At 41.7% G+C, this 17,250-nt stretch overlaps 1 protein-coding gene across 1 annotated transcript in view; it reads left to right on the top strand.

Moving 5' to 3' along the window:
• The first annotated feature begins 720 nt into the window (after positions 1-720).
• LOC111222411 (thrombospondin type-1 domain-containing protein 7A-like) overlaps positions 721-17,250 on the top strand; it is a 134,824-nt gene continuing 118,294 nt past the window's right edge. Inside the window, exon 1 of the mRNA XM_022746126.1 lies at positions 721-871. Within this exon, the coding sequence (XP_022601847.1) occupies positions 721-871 (151 nt within the window). The remainder of the gene's footprint in view (positions 872-17,250) is intronic.

The raw sequence follows: 17,250 nt of genomic DNA, 5'->3' as shown, positions 1-17,250 counted from the left end.
GAAAAAAAGCCAGGAGTAGAAAAAGAGAGAGCAAGAGCGGGGTGGAACAGGGAGAAGAGCAAATGAGTGAGCGAATCGGAGACTGAGACGGAGAGGGAGAGAGAGAGAGAGAGAGAGAGAGAGAGTGTGAGTGAGTGAGTGAGAGAGGGAGAGAGAGAGAGAGAGAGAGAGAGCAAGCGAGAGGGAGGGAGGCGAACAACACTGCAGACACTCGCCCACTGTCACTGCTCCACAGCCAGAGGACAGAGGCAGCAACGGCAACAGTGGAAGCGGAAACGATGGAGGAGGAAGACTGTACCATCCATCTGCAGCTCAGCCCCCGACACTGACGGCCTCCCTCTGGGACCATCCTGCCAAGTTGGGAGCAAAAGGAAAAAAAAAAAAGGAGAAAACTACTCTCTCTCTCTCTCTCTCTCTCTCTCTCTCTCTCTCTCTCTGTCTCTCTCTGTCTCTCTCTCTCTCTGTCCTTCACAAGACCAAGTACTGGACCTCAACTCCTGCAGGACTGATAACACACACTGCACACACTCCTCAATTTTTCTCCCTCTCTTACAATCCCACACACTTACTCACACCTCCACTCACAGCACACTTCACTTCTCGTTGCCTTTTGGACTAGTGTGTTTTTTTTTTTTTGTTGTTGTTGTAATTTTTTTTTTGCTTCACTGCCTCCGCTGACCTTCTGAGCTGAGTGGATTTACTTTTATCCTGTGGCGGACCATGGGGCTGGGGTGGAGGGGTGCAGCAGGGACCCTCCGAAAAAGGACAGAGGGGAGCTGGTACCTTTTGGTGACATTGCTGCTGTTCTGTGGTTTCTGGAAGGCTCACACGCAGACAGACGATTGGAAGTCTGTCTACTTCTGGGAAACAGGTACAACTAAACCACTAATTAGAGATTATATTTGATCCTTTGTATTACATATGGACTATCATGATGTTTGGTGGTGAATTAGTGCACGCTGTTGGTGCTGCTGTGCTGTGTGAACTCTCACGATCAGTCAGATGTAATCACACGTGTGGTTTCAGTTCATCATTTGTGGCAAATGCAGACTGAACGGTGTGATAACTTTGTATATTTTAGGGAATATTTCAAATCAGCGCATCCTAAAATAAAAGCTTTGAGGATCTAGTTCAGACACCGGCATATTCTCATGCTTAATTGACTTGCACAGGTCTACAATGCTTCCAGATGACACACTTTGGCTGTCTCATAAATTTGTTATCTGACGTATTGGACTCCACGTAGCTTAACTTCTAAGATACATACACTGGAAGATGACCCAGAAATCTACAGTAGAGCCGTCTCCTCATACAGCATGTGGCACACAGGACAACCATGATCCATTTTTTAATGGATTACTTTCATCTCCCTGAGTCTCAGGTGATGCACCCTTATTGAAATGTTGCTGCTGTGTGTTACAGCATGTAGATGATTGATAGACATTGCTGCACAACAGTGCTCGGTGAGGGAAGCAGAGTGGAATGGTTTTTGATGATATTGATGCAAAATCAGTGCTGAAGAGTGGGGGATGTGTGTGAGACTCATACATGTTGTAGATATGCAGATAGATTGATGGTTACTGTGTTTCGGATCTTTGCACATGCTTGTTTTCTGCACTGACTGCAGCTGTGTTAAACTGAAAAAGACTCATATGGAGTCAATAGAGTGTCACAGTGGGGTTCCATTGAATATTGTTATCACTGTTGATGTGCATGGGAAGCACACTGCCAATAATGGATGCTGAGCACTACTTAAAGATTGTAGAGTATAGTGAGCTCTGATTATCACATTTAGCCAAAAACTATATTTTTTTAAAACCAGTACAACTTCTCTCACTAACCCCAACTCAAACACCCCCGTTCCACTTGTCCTGCCCCGCCTCGCCCCGCACCAGTCCCCAGTTGACGTATCCCACGTCTCTCCTGTGGTTCTGCATCTTTAAAGAGGATGTAGCTGAGTAAGGAGATTAAAGGAGCAGGGATTTAACAACCCAGGAAAGACAGCCCAGGGAACAGACTTGAGAAAGAGAAAGGCAGAGCGAGCACTGCAGGCAGAGAGAGGGACTAACTTAACCTACATCTACCCTACTGTAGGTCATAGTGATTATGCCTCTCTCCCACGCTACAACACCTTTCTCCCACACTATACATGCTCCACAACTGAAAAGCTCTAGGCTCTTGCTTTGAAATGTAATCCAGTGTTGGGAGTTTGTTCACTTCTTCCCAAATAAAAGGTAGCGCATTGATTTCAGCCCTAGAGTCTTCTTTTTTTTCTGTGCCTCTTTGGTTTGACAATTGCCTGCAGAGTATTAAAATCACATAGGGCAATTTAGGGCTTTGAATCCCAGTGCTTTTCATCAAAATGTGATTATGTTTGCACAAGATTTGCATACTTTTTCTTGCCAATCGAAGCGCGTTTAAAAAAAAAAAAAAAAAAACACAAAATGTGATGATGTTTGTGCACATTTGCAGAGTATGCAGTGGAGGGAATATTCTTGTGGCAAGCAATGCTCTGATGTTTTGCATATTGATGAGTCTAGCTGAAATACAGCCCCTGTCTTCGAAACTGTGGGGAATTGGGCCTGCATTGCTTTTACTGCCTTCTGTGAAAATATGATGTATCTGTTTTGGAAGGTGAGACAGTTCAGTGCTGTGTTTTTTTTTTTTTTTTTGCTCTGAAAATACTATTCAAATGAGGCAGATAGAGACAACAGCCTCTGCCTGACACTGCAAGTGATATTTCTGAAGGTGGCAGTGAGGATAACTGAAGAAAAAACGAGAATGATTACAGCCACCATGAGGACGGTGGTGATGATGATGATGGTGATAATGGCATGCCACAGTTTTTCCGGGGCCTTTGAGAGATTGCCTGGAATGTGTCTCCCTCTCAGACGCTATTTTCACACCATTTTTCTTCTTGTCGTTTCCTCTCAACTGTGCACTCCCTCTGCACTTCTTCCTCTGCATCTCTATCGCTCTGTTTCCCTGTCTGGTGCTCATACTTGATTTTGCATTGCTGTTTTAAGATCCACAGCTTTTTCCAATAACTGCAGCAGTAAAATTCCAGAGAAAGCTTTTCTGTTACCAATAGTCAAGAGGTAACACCAGGATGACAGGGGATCTAACAAATACTGCTGTACCCTGCAAATTTATGTGTAATAGAGAACTGACACACATACACACACACACACACACACACACACACACACACACACACACACACACACACACACACACACAGCAGGTGTATCTTTCACATTCTGGTTCTGTATGCAGGCTTCATTAGAGTCTGTTGTTGGAGCGACAAGGTTGCCAGGTTTCAGCTGTCAAGACCTCACACGTCTGCCTGAGGACAAAGCAATTACATGTGGTAGAGGAGGTGATGGTGTATTCAAGAAAACACACACTGTAACATCTTCATATCTTGGCATTTTCTATTCACTCACTGTAAGTGTTCTTTAGAGACAGCGTTGCAGTTTGATGATCACGCAGGTTGATTTTTCACTGGATCTTGACATATACAAGACTTTAGCATGGTGAAAATCAACATTATAATGTCCTTTTTTAAGAATGTTGTTGTGTGCACCAACAGGTGCCAAGTCATGTATGAGTCTGATTTGAGATCTTTTATTTAATGACTGTTTATCAACTCCCACCCTCCCTGAGTTTGGGCCCCTAATCTTTCCTGGTATCCAGATTATCTGTCATTCAGATTATGCAGGAGTCGCCTGGAGCCTCTGATCTAGCCAATCTGATTTCACCTACTGTCTCGCCTCATAGGGTCAAGTCACACATCTGAGCATGTGCCTCTCTGCCATAGTCCTATTAAGTCACCTGAGTCATGCACGGGCTATTTAACCAATTGCTCCGACTTCCCTACTTACCTCCATATGTGTGTGTGTCTGCAAGTGCACGCAGTGCCGGACATTAACACCCAGAAAAAAGCACATTTGCATTTGGTCAACCACCACATTGGCAAGTTACATTTGGGACTTTTTGTGCTGACAAAGCTTAGACAGCTAAAGGCAAACCAGTGGCTTTGTATCAAACAGGCTCCTGATTAGCCACCTGTTGCACTTTTCACAGGGCATTAGCATTTAAACTTTTGTTTCATTGCTTCCTGGATGGTTAACTAAATGAATCATGAATCATAAACTTGAACATTTCTATGCATTATTAATTGACTTAATGAATAATTAAGATTTCTAGATTTAAAACTCACTAAGTCTGGTGAAAAATATTCTTATTCATCATTTAATTGCAGCGTGTGTATCCACAGCATGTGTATGCATGCGAGTGTGTTTTTGCGCGTGTAGGTCTTCACATTTATCAGCCCTGCATCTCTAATGACCTGTCACTTCGCAGAAACAATGGAGTTTTAGTTCTACACAGCTTTCAGCGCTCTCTGAAAAACGCTGCTGTGTGTCACTGCGTTGCCGCTGATGTCACCTTTGAATGCACGGGGACAGGGCGGCTAGCGCTGACAGGCCATTGTTAGCCGGATACACTCCTCCCTTCACGGAGGCACCAGCGTTGAAGGATGTCGCCCTCCCCTTGGGTTGTTAGTGGCTCTCTCACAATCACCTGCTATTACGGCGGACCCACTGAAGAGGCCATCCAGGAAATTGAGGGAGAGTGGGTGTGACGGGTTCACAAGTTCAGTACAGCAAGCCCAAGGTCATTAATATGGCGAAACACCTCCAGCCAAGCGGGTTGTTGTAACCGAACACAAGACAAGCTGAGATCAAACATAAAGCCTTGAGATAGTACAGATTGTACAGTATTGATCTCTTAGGGGTGCCTCCGACTAATTAAGCATGAAGTTGCTTCTCTGGCTTCATTTTCTGTGTTTTTGCCTGATCATCTAAATTTATATGGAGTGACTTTGACTTAATGTTCCCATTTATAGCTTCTCATTATACAAACGGGTTTCTTTGACTGCATACTCGATTGATTCACGTCCTCAGCTGACCTGAGCACCTGCCTCACTTCTTGTCCCAGGTTTAAATTAGAATCTTCCGTCTCTGTGCGCCCTGAAAATCCTGCGCCTTAAATAACTGTGCTAATACCTGCTTGCCTGCGTTATGTCCACCGGTTGTCTTGTACTGAGCCAGAAACAAACACACATCTGACTGAGTGGCTGTAGCTTTTGATAGCAGCGGGAATGTGACTGGCATCATCCCAAATGAGAATATCCCTTGGAGATTCCCACCTCATTTTAGCAAGTGCATTACAACGTGACCCTTTGTGACCCTAATTAGCATAGCACCAGAGGGCAAGCAAGAGTCTGGTAGGTAATTGGCTAGCCACTGTTTAAATTCCTTAGCAACAGGCAACAAATTTAGGCCATGCATATAAATTAAGACAATTTCCTTGGGATTTTCATTTTTCATTACAGAGTATGCCAGTGGGTTTTATTTTAATTCACTGTGCCTGTGTTTTTGTTTTCATGCGTAGTTCAGTTGGAGTGGAAATGGAGGCTAATTGTGTTGTGTGTGTCTGGCCCTACAAGCATCAGAAAGTGAACACTCAGCAGCCGGTGGAGTCGTGCTAAGGAAACGCAACAAACAGCAGTAGCCAAGTGGCCTCAGCATCTTTCTGTCGAAAACAGGAAGGAAGCTATTTTTCAAAGTTACTCTTTGTCTCGGTGGAAAAAAAAGAAAAAAAAAAGTGTGGCTCAAGCTCCAGTGGTCTGCGGTTCAGTATCACCGCAGCAGAAATGATACCAACATTGTACCATGACATTGCACTTGATTTTAAAAGCATTTGTAGCACAATACGTCACATTTGACCCAGATTGATCTGTTTTGTGGCTTATGAGATATTACCCGACCACTCTGCTCTCCAAACGGCTGCAATTCTGAAATAGCCAATCCATCCAGCGGAGAAAGATGCCAAAGAGATGCCAGAGTTTGTTTAATCTAAATGGCAGAGCTTACACTAAGACCTGGCTATTACTGATATAGGAGGGATGGCAGGATTAGAGATTACACTTCATCCAAAAAACTTTATTTAGAGTGACATAAGAGGATTTCCACTGCCTTATTTTGCCATATTCAAATGGCTCATAACATATTTTTGATGGGGCACTGTGTCATTCTGCTACCCTAGCAGTGGACTTTGTGGACGGTCAGGGCGTGAGTAAGCAGATCAGTGATAGATTTATGTTATCTAGGGATGTTTTTGCTCTGATTATCAGCCTTGACCTGATATATCAAAGTGACACGTGCTGCAAAAAGATTAGTATATGACAGAAAAATCTGACCTACTGTTTAATGTAGTTCAGTTTAAGCAGCTGCACAATTCATATTTAGTCATACTCACACCTGGACACTGTTTGAAGCTCACTTTGTGTGTTAATCTACTACAGTTGGCTAAAACATAAAGTGTCGGTGCCTTGCTCAAGGGCTGTTTGAGGGTAGCTGCCATTTTCATCGAAGTTCCCCTTTGTCATTCCTCACAACTAGAATCTGGAAAACAACTGCTCCTTAATTTTCCCTGTTTTATGTATCGTTTTTCTCCAGTCTTCTCTAAAATAAAGAGAGGGTTTGTGTTTTTCTGGTCATGTCATTACGGTGTCCCCTCACACACAAGGACATTAAATCTGGGCTCAGCCACAAGTTGAAACACAAAGAAAATCCCTTGCGCATACTGGGGGAAAACCGAGCATTTTTCGTGGTCAGGGAGTGGCATTCAAAACAGGCCCTCGACTCCCACGAGAGGCAGCAAGGCGGCTTCAGTGGGCTGAGAGGAATAGCGGCATCATTGAAGAAAGCCATGACATTTACCTGAAAAGGGCCGCTGCTGCCTCCTCCCATGCAATTCTAATAAAGCTGAAGAGATGGCGGACACCCAGGAGTAGATATCCTCCCGTCCATCCAGCAGCCCTGTCATTAATCCTTCATTTCTTCCACTGGCCATCAATTGTTTTCGCTCAGCTGTGGCATGGGGCATATTTTTATATATAGACTTTTTTGAACATAAGACCTCCTCGTATCACATTAGTTTGAGTGTTGTGGCTTTGGTGTCTATAGTGGGTAAGCTGATGGAGAACTGGCTGCTCTGGAAAGCACTCACTGTTGTGTGGCAAGAAGATTAATTCATCATTAGATCATGTGATGAACTGTAAACACAGACTGCTATAATCTACAGTGTGATTAAGGAATCATATATCAAACCTACATAATCTATCTGAATATCATGAGAACGTTACATTAGATGCTGAGCTGCTGCTGGTTTGAATCTTATATAACCACAAAGCTTTTTGTTACTGAAAGTCACATTGTACCGGCTCAGTTTTGACCCCATTTCTGAATGATTTTCTGCTTGTTTTTGGACCATGTGTTCTTGGCTTGTTGAGTAAAAATGGTTCAGTAATTCCTCAGAGTGCCCTAAGCAACAGTGACACGACAGTGGCTTTAGGTAATTGTTTGTGACAGTGTTTGCCAATCCCTGATTTGATGGTGTGGGTCTGTGGGATAATGTTTGCCCCCTTTGTTTACTGACTTGCACATGTTGTGCTTCGGCTTTTGTTTAGTTTCACTGTACAATGACAAAATGCAGTAAAGTGAGTAAAGAACAGTGACTAACGAGACTGAGGGTCATGCTAGCAGCTCTGTGAGGATGTAATAAGGCACAGTTGGGCTTTGAACTGAACGCTAATGTCAGCATGCTAACATGATCACAATGACAGTGAGCACCAGTATGCTGGTTTTCTATCATATTTGGGACACAGTGTTTACATAAAACATGAGAAACTTGGTCATTTATATCTCTGTTTACAAGTTTCCAACAGTATCCAGGTTTTTGATCATGTGTGTGCAATTATGTCTTGATTTCTCATCTGCATACAGTGTTTACATGCCACAATACCCTGGTTTCTGTTAGAGAACTCTAGTTAGAATATCCAGATTCTTCAAAAAGGGGATAAGGCTTAGGACTAACATGCCGATGTGTAGCAGGTATAATGCATATGGTATTATCCCTCAATTAGCATGCTAATATTTGGTAATTAGCATTAAACTCAAAGTACAGCTGTTGCTGATAGGAATCATTTTGCAGGTAGTTGGTCATTAACCAAAGCATTAGCAAAACTTAATGAAAACTTGAAGAATCACCAAAGTTATTACAGTGCATCCGTAGGAAGGCATAATTGAACCGTTGTTGAGATATTTCCACTCAGAACGACAAATGTCATCCTCACTGTGGAGCTAGACGGCACCATGAATGTCTGTAGAAAATTTCATGGCAATCTATCCAATAGTTGTTGAGATAGATAAGTCTGGATCAAAATGGGAGACTGACCCACATAGTGCCATGCTGCTAGTGAGACTATAAGCATAGACAGAAAATGACATACTAATTTGTTCATGTTAACACAAAGTACAAGGTAAGATGATATATTGTTGCCTAGAGTTGTCTCTGTAACTCATTAATCCTACTTATTACTACAGAAGTTACCCACCGCTCTCCAAATAGCTAGCCTTCACAATAACAGGCAGCACTTATTCATCACACAGGCATAGTTCAACAGAGATAAAGATTTTAAATAGATATTAAAAGTCAAGTCGGTAGTAAACCTATCACTTAAACATTTGATTGATAATATGGACCTGTTTTGAATTCCGTTAAAGAGTACAGTGTGTGCTTTATTCTTGAGGCGGCTGCTGAAATCTATCTGCATTATCTGCATTTATCTGCACAAGTTGCTTCTGTGCCAAGAAACACTTAGCCCTATTAAAGGTGCACATGCCAACAGAAAATTGGAAAAAGTGGTTAATTTGCCGACTTAAAAATGCATAGAAAAGAAAATAGTTTGAGAGAGAGCACACTTCATTTAAGCTCTAACATCAGCATAATAGGCCTGAAATAATAATGAGGGAGTTAGAAGGAGACGGAGAGGGGAAACATAGAGGATTTGTAGGCATCAAAAATCCATACAAAGGAGTTTAGGGTGTGAGAGCACACCATGGCATGCTTTAACACTAGTATCAACATAATAAGCTAGAAATATATAATGGTGGAGGGAGAGAGAGTGATAGAGTGGCTGGCTAATCACCAGTGACAAGCCCCTGGATTAGAGGGAGGGCAACAGATGGCCCCGGGCAGGGCAGGGCTGTCCGTATATGAATATCCCAGTGGGTTGATAGGGCTCACTAACTCCTCATGCCTACAGCAGACAAACATGGCGTGTGTAGAGCATTTGTCAGTGTTTGGTGGTCGCTGCCCACCCGTACATTTATTTACTTACAAAAACAGACATAATCAGAGAACTTTTTTTACTCTGTTATTTAGTTGTCTTACTTAATGAGACCTATCCCACTTGATAAACATTTTCTAACTCCAATTACTTATAAGTTAGCCATTACGAACAATGCACATGGCTATGGTTTGCTAACATTTAGGGCTGCAACTGACAATGATTTTCAGAAAGTCTCCACAATCTAAAGTCGAGTTAAAATTTCTTTTGTCACAGTCTAAAGTCCAAAGATCTTCAATGTGTTATGAAGTAACAAACAATCTAATCAACTAATCGTTTCAGCTCCACAAACTTTAATTTGCCGGTCATACAACAAACACCACTTTCAGGTTGCTAGCTACTTTAGCTAACTAGATGTTACACAACTATGTATGTACGACCACAGACAGCAAAAACACCTTGAGATGCAAATTAATTATGAACATTTATAGATTTATTCACTTATTTATACATTTTTGCTCGATTCTTGCTGGCATATTATGTTGATATACGTCATTTCCCGATGATACACTTATTGAAAAAACACATTTTCTGCTCAAAACAAGCCTGTACATCTCTTGGATTTGACAGTTCAGTCCGAATCCTCTGGTCCCTCCCTAATAGGCAAGACTCTGGGGTGTACTTCGTTAAATGACCCCCCACAACTGTTGCCACAACAAGTATAAAAAGCAGAATACTGGATGACTGTAGCCGTAGTTCATGCCTCTCATACTTTGCTGCTGGTAACATTAACAAGAACTGGTGGCAAACAGTAACCTGCAATAACAGATCTTTGTTTTTGGCCACTGGGTGACAGCAGAAAAAAGTTGTGTACACATTGACATTGCATCACCTTATTGAAGAGTTGCTTATTTACACATCCAGTAGTTATGGAGCATCATTATCATTCATTCAGAGTCATGTTTGTGGCAACTTGGTTCTTTTAGCTCTGTTTTTGTTCTCTGTCCAGGTAGTGTACAATGGGTTTTTGGAGATTTTTCACAGAAAACAACTTTCTGCTGCAGTCCAATAATGACACTATGAGAGTAGTGAGAGTGAACCAAAAAAAAAGAAAAAAAAAAAAGTAAAATTCTGGGCCCAGCAGATAAAGAATGAGCCGATCCACTGCAAAGCTCTGTAAAGCCGACAGGAGCTGCAGATTCAGATGATAATTCTCTGAGGTTCATTACTGTGAGAAACTCACGTTGTCACATTGTTTTCACATTCTCATCTGATGCACTGTTATTTAAAAATATAAATTTACAGCCACTTTAACAAACAGCATGGATATGTACCAGCACTTCCCAAAGACACACACACACACACACACACACACACACACACACACACACAGGGCTCCGAAAAAAACTACAATGCACAATGACTTTTTCAAATGTGCGTTTAGTGACTGTCAAAGCTCCAACGCCTTTCCAGCAAAGACGGTTGACATTCTTCTTTCTCAGTACAATATTCGGGCCACAGGGTCGCATATTGCATGGAAGGTGTATTATGAACATAAATAGCATCATATGTAAGACTACAGTAGTGGTGGGTTGAGCAGATCTCCAGTCTAATACACAGTATTTACGTTTGGCAGAAAGTTAACTTTGTGTCCTTTGTTGTTTAACCAGTAAGGTTATTTCTGCTGCTTTTAAATGGTTGCATAACTAAAACTACAATCTTGAACGTCATCCAGCTCTTCATCCATCCATTGATTCAAACATCTATTCGTCTGTTCGTCCATTAGCTTTTTCCTCTCACTACCCATTGTGATGTGGGTGTTTGGCGTGGGCCTGCATTCGTTTGCTAGGTCTCTGGCAAACACTTACCACAATCGACACACACACACACACACACACACACACACACACACATAGTGAATCCCAGTAAGACCACACTTGTAATCCATAGAGAGAAAGTTGGCATTTCCCTTTAACACAATGTCGATAACCAAGCAGCTTTTTAAGTGTTTTAGCAGTTACAGCCAGGGACGAGAATTCTTCAGTGGTCACACTTCCAGCTATATTCAGCTCAGTGCGAGTATGTGACAGATTGTGAGAGAGGCTGTTTCTCATCCATTCTTAAGTCATTGTCATCTCTGTGAGGAAGTCAGTCACTGTCACTAGGTTGGCTGTGGTTTATTATTAAGTAGGAGTAGATATTTGATCATTTCTGACTTAAGCCCCTGTAACAGCATGGACTTTCTGAAATTATGATAATCAATCAAAAAACTTTTTGACAATGAGGAAGTGAGATAAGAATGAAAAATGAAGTACAAACTCATGTAATCAATTTTTGTTTTGCCTTTGCTCTTTTGTGTTTCTGTGGTACAACATTAAACATGAAGGAAGGATGTGCACTTTGCTGTCATTACCCGGCACAATTTCTGAGAAACCTCAAAAAATCACTGTACACTCAACATTTAATGTGTGTGTTATCAGTGGTAATTAAAAAAGACTGATCATATGATTTTTAGTGCAATTTAATTATAAATAAGTATTAGTATTTTTTTTTATATAATAATTTGCTGAAAGCATTTTAATTTGAAACACGTAAGTGAGACTCAAGAGAGCAAGATGATGTGATGCTTTCAAACATTTAGAATGACAGAAAAATCTGTGTAAGGAAAGAATGATCTAAATTGCACCTAATAAGGAAGCAAGCAATTTCTTAACCTCAAAGTGTCACTTTGAAAATGTTCAGTCTGGATTTTTTTTTCTCTGGCACTGACACTGCTCTCATTAAGGTTCTAATCCTAGACCCATTCGATCTAAGACATGATTTACACGACAATACAACTGGACAGACTATATAACCGGTATAGACTTTCTCAAACAGTCCTGAAGTGGTTCAAGCATTTCCACGATAGAGGAACACTTTTGTCTCATTTGTCTACCACTTGTCTGTGTGCTAGAAAATACACATGACATATGGCGATCCCCAAGGCTCAGTCATTGAGTCTTGTGTTTTATTTAAGATTTACATGTTTCCATTAGGGCAGATTATGCAAAACAGTCAAATTGTCAATCATAATTATGCAGACGACACCCAGATTTACATCTGTCTGTAAAGCTACTGCAGTAGATAAGAAACCTTTGTGTAACCATGGACTCAGATGTGAATTTCATACTGTGCTTATTACTATCTTCTAAGAAATCAGAAGATTCATGTCCAGTCTCTTTATCTCCCTCCAGTATGTTACAGAATAGAGTTTAAAATACTGCTGCTTGTCTCTAAATCTCTATCACTATGTGAACCCGCTCGGCCTCTCAGGTCTTCTGGAGTCTGAGAAGAACATTTAGTTGTAATATTTCACATAAACTCCTCTGTCTTTGACTGAGTCTAATCACAACTCTTAACCTTGCGCTTACATCCTGAACTCCCGCTTACTCATAATCTCTCTCGTAGAGGTCTCTACAGGTCCTAAATATTTGACCTGATTTGACCTTGACAGACTGTTGGGAAACCTGCCTGAAAAGATAGACCTGAACTGATGGGCAGATGAGCACAGTCAGACCAACCTAAATAAACCCAAGGATAACGCCTAAACTCACTCTTATAGAGGGAGAGCCCCAACATGGCAGCTACATAATGCACTGTCAGTTAACAAGCAGCTGCTGAAGAATTAAGCAGCAACATAAGAACGATGTCTTCAGAATAAACGTAAAGACGAGTCTATTTTCACTTTCTTTCAGGTTATTTCATTTGAGATACAGAATCAAACAGTAAGTCAGGTTGTCTCACAGCAAATAGTCTTGCAGACCCCGAAAACTTCTTAGTGTCTCTTTATTAACTCCGCCAAGGTGTTTTCACCCGAGTCTGTTTGTTTGTTTGATTGTCAGCAGGATTACGCAAGAGGTACTTAACCAATTTGCTAAGCCAAACTTGGTAGAGGGATGGGGCGTGGGCCAGGGAAAAACCCATTACATTTTGGTGCAGATCTGATTAAAAGGGTGGATCCAGGACTTCTTTCCTTAACATTGCAAGATTTTTCAACATTTTCATCAATTTCTCAGGAAACAATCAATTTTTATGTAACACATCAGACATGTTTGTGGTGTTGACATATATGTGTTTGCATTGTTTGGTTCAGATCCTGTTAGTGATCCGGATCTGGTAGAAGAAAATGTTGGCCTTGGCAGAGGTATGAGCTCTACTTAGTGCTATTGTAGTTCTTTCTTTGAAAAAGTTTGCCAGCACTTAACAATTGCATCTGTATTGTTTGTAGCTGCCATGATGTAAATGTCCATACAGGCTGGAACTGTCTGTTAAGGGATACAGGGACAAGGATATAAACCATGAGTATGATTTACAAGGTTACAAATGACGTGCATTAAGCCACACGTAGCAGTGGCACATAAATCAACATACGTCAGTTTGCTTTCTGATATAATCAATAGAGGGACTCCAAATCTTAGCAAATGCACAGTATGCAGCCAGATGTGATTGAGCCACTTCTTAAAACAAGGAGGGGAGGGTTTTCTCTTTGTTTATTTTGTTTGTCTCTTGTGATTTCTTTTAATCACACAGTTAAATTATAGTCAGGCAGTTTTTTTTTTTGTAGGACCACGAGTCAACCTGCAGTTTCCACAGTATTTATCACCGTCATGTTGGTGGGTGGGTGGGTGGTGGGTGGTGTGTAAGCAGCACTGAATTATTTTGCATTAATACATCAAACATTTACTAGAATTGATGCTTCAGGTTTGACAGCCATATTCTACAACTATATATAGCCAACTCATGTGAATTCAAACGCACAGTATATTTATAGAGAGACGTGCAGTCTAATGTTGCATCATACTGTATCTTTTCCCTGTTTGGACAGTGTGCGTCGTTGTAAGCTGTCAAAATGCCATCTCACCAATATGACCTACACGGTGATTGATTGATTAGCAGCAATTAAGTATTTCACGTTGTGGGTGATGCACTCATGGGCATGAATGTAATGATAATAATACAGTCTTTGATAGCGCCTCTAATATTTGCCAGTGGTTTTCCAGTCCTAAGTGTTGTGAACAAATTAGAGTGCATCCATAAAATATGCTAATGAGCTTTTGTCATTTTAAGATTAGACGAGCTGTACTCGATTATGAGAGCACACAGTTAGATCCAATACAAACAGCACACAAGAGACACACAGTAAAGAGCAGATTAGGACTGATGCAGCGTTGATGTGTCCTTTTGTGTTGTCGCAGCGTACTCCCCTAAGAGGACTCGTTAATGAACAAGCAGCCAAGACAACCGCGGGTACTGTAATTCATCATGGCACGTGTGACCTCTCTCCTGCACTGGCTGTTCTCACTGTGCCCTTCCTCATCCTCCATAGACACACAGGAATGTGCTAGATACTTAAACCCTGTGGCACTATTTATTCTGTCTTGAAGTGTTCAGTTTCTCTCATCATATGTGCGCTGCCTTTTTTGAAATTTCTTTTTTAACGTTTCCTTTTATCTTTAATGTTTGAGCTGTGTTGTCTCCTTGCCTTCCTCTTAGCTTTTATCAGTTGCTCTATTTTTCTAGCAATGCTGACAAAATAGAACATTTTTCCATCTCATAAATGTACAGTAATAAGCATTATTCTGCGACTGATTTTTCCATACATCACACATGAATCATGGCTGGAGGCAAACCAGTCACTGCAATGAAGACGTCATTTCGTGTCACTAGAGACTTGTGTCAAAGTGGCACATGCTTCTGTTGACCTCTGCCTTTCCTGCAGGGACATACTGTATATCTCTCAGCAGCATCCTGCAGTGCTGGCACGCAAGTGTCATGTACATTCATTTTGACCTTTGCTCAGTAGAAGTATGACTATTATTTAAACCTTAAAGGAATTATTTGTAAGTTTTGCTATGCTACATAGCCAGTGTTAGCATTAACAGAAACTTCATCCTTTACTGGCGAAGAGCTGTCTCCAGATGTGGGAAGAAACACAAATGTTAACTCTTTTATCTGTCACGTCTTTTCTTCTACTGAAGTTAGCGCGCTAACCAGCTAGCCCCGAGTTCATCTCGTCACTTTCCAACTCACTGTGACCTCAAATCTGCCCTGAAGACATAGCGCTACTCAGAGGGTGTATTATAACCTCTTTTATTATAAAGACAATGATGGTCGGAGCTCTCGACAAGCGAGAATCACCACCACCTGCTCCAGGCAAGAAACCACATTCGGCAGCAGAGAAAATTTACAAATAGCCCCTTTTATCCTCCTGCTTACTTCTCATGACTTAAGCTTATTTCGCATCTTTTTGAGAGTTTTCAATTATAACCCATCAGTGATGATGGCTGCCACTAGAATTTTTTTATTAAACATGTCTTTTGGGACTTTGATCTTGGTGAAGAATGAGAGCTACACAAAAATTTTGGGGAGACACCTACTTGTGTGTAGCTGGACAAAACTAATCTAGAGACTCCGCAGCAGGAAGTCTTTGTCATCAAAGAAAAAATGTCCGAAAGATGTTGAAGGGCTTTGGAGCACTTGAACCACAACTAATTGCAAGACAAAGCTTCAGAAAATGTCATCCATCACCTCCGTGTTTACATTCTCCCCAGTTCATTTTTCTGAAAGGGCCCTTATTGAAAACTCAGTGGTCACACAGAGGAAGGGAGGAACAGGGTTGCTTCCTCATTGAAGCAGTGAAAAATTGCCAGTTTGCTAGAGGCACTCACACATTTTCTGGCACGCTCAGGACCAGAACTAAGTTTTGTGGAATTACAGCTGTGCCAGAAGTTCTTGGAGGGCACGCCACTGTGCGCTCCAAACTTCCTTTCTTTTAAATGAAGAAACTCAACCTTTGATGATCTCACTCTTTCAGGTGCCATCAGTCTATGGAGGGTTTATTTTATTTCTTTTTTTTTTGTGTGTGTGTGTGTGTGTGTGTGTGTGTGTGTGTGTGTGTGTGTGTGTGTGTGACTGAACGTTGTAATTTACTTTTCTGGGTTGCCTCGTTTTCTTCTGCTTCAGTTAGTAATTTCCTGTTTCTCAGATCGACTTTTCATAAACCCCCAGAGAACAAGGATCTTTCTGAGTTGGTGTAGAGAGAGAAAATGTTAACAGAGCAGCAGTTTTTATAGGTGACAAAAGGCATGAGCCACACTATTGTCTGAAAACCTGAGATATCATGCATTTTTTTGTGGTTTTAGTGGCTGCTGTCAGTTTATAAAGTGGTATCATGACTTCTTTGATAGTTTTTCTCTCTGTATGAGAAATACGAATGACATTGCTCAGTTATTAGCAGACCTGAATTTCATTTGAGTCAGCTCTCCAGGAATGTGTTAAGACAAACACATTCACATTATTTTATTGGATGGATTTTGTTCTTTAACCTGCAGAAAAGAGGAAGATAAAGCTGGTGATGACTGAGCAATGAAGAGCGGTAAGGGTAAACATTCCCTGTGGGATTGTTGGAGCTTATATTTTATATCCCTGGTGTATCGGCCATATTCTCCATCACTTAGCCAGCTGGAATTCAGTGAGCAGCGGCTCGCTCACTATTTATTAGACCATACATCACGCGTTCATGGGGCTTCTGTCTTGCTCCTAGGCAGAGAGTGAAATAAAGTAAAGAAATAACACAGCCCACATCCCTCTGTACACGGGCCCTCGGCTCCCCGGTACAGTGTGTCATTCGAAAGCTCTCATCAGCTGTCGGTGGCCGCAGTGCGAACAGGTCGACCCAGCCCTCCTTCAGCCGGGCGCACCTGCCTCACTGAATGATTGTGTGTGTGTGTGTGTGTGTGTGTGTTGTGTGTTTCTCCTGAAAGCACGACCGACAGGATTATATAGCTGTCACAGCTGTCAGTCAAGGCTCGAGCTGCCCCCTCCACCTCCACACATCTACGCCACCCCACCCCCAACACCCCCAACACCACCACACCCCACCATCTGAGCTGCTGACAGCTGTAGCCATGGCAACAGAGATAACATGATGACTGTGTAAATGTCAAAGCCTCTGCCCTGCTACCTGTGACTGCACCTGCCTTGCTCATTTGACGTCTCTTTAATGGGAATAT

Source organism: Seriola dumerili, unplaced genomic scaffold (genome assembly GCF_002260705.1).
Source record: "Seriola dumerili isolate Sdu_G_001 unplaced genomic scaffold, Sdu_1.0 BDQW01000092.1, whole genome shotgun sequence".
Lineage (NCBI taxonomy): Eukaryota > Metazoa > Chordata > Actinopteri > Carangiformes > Carangidae > Seriola > Seriola dumerili.
This window is presented reverse-complemented; position numbering and strand designations above follow the sequence as displayed.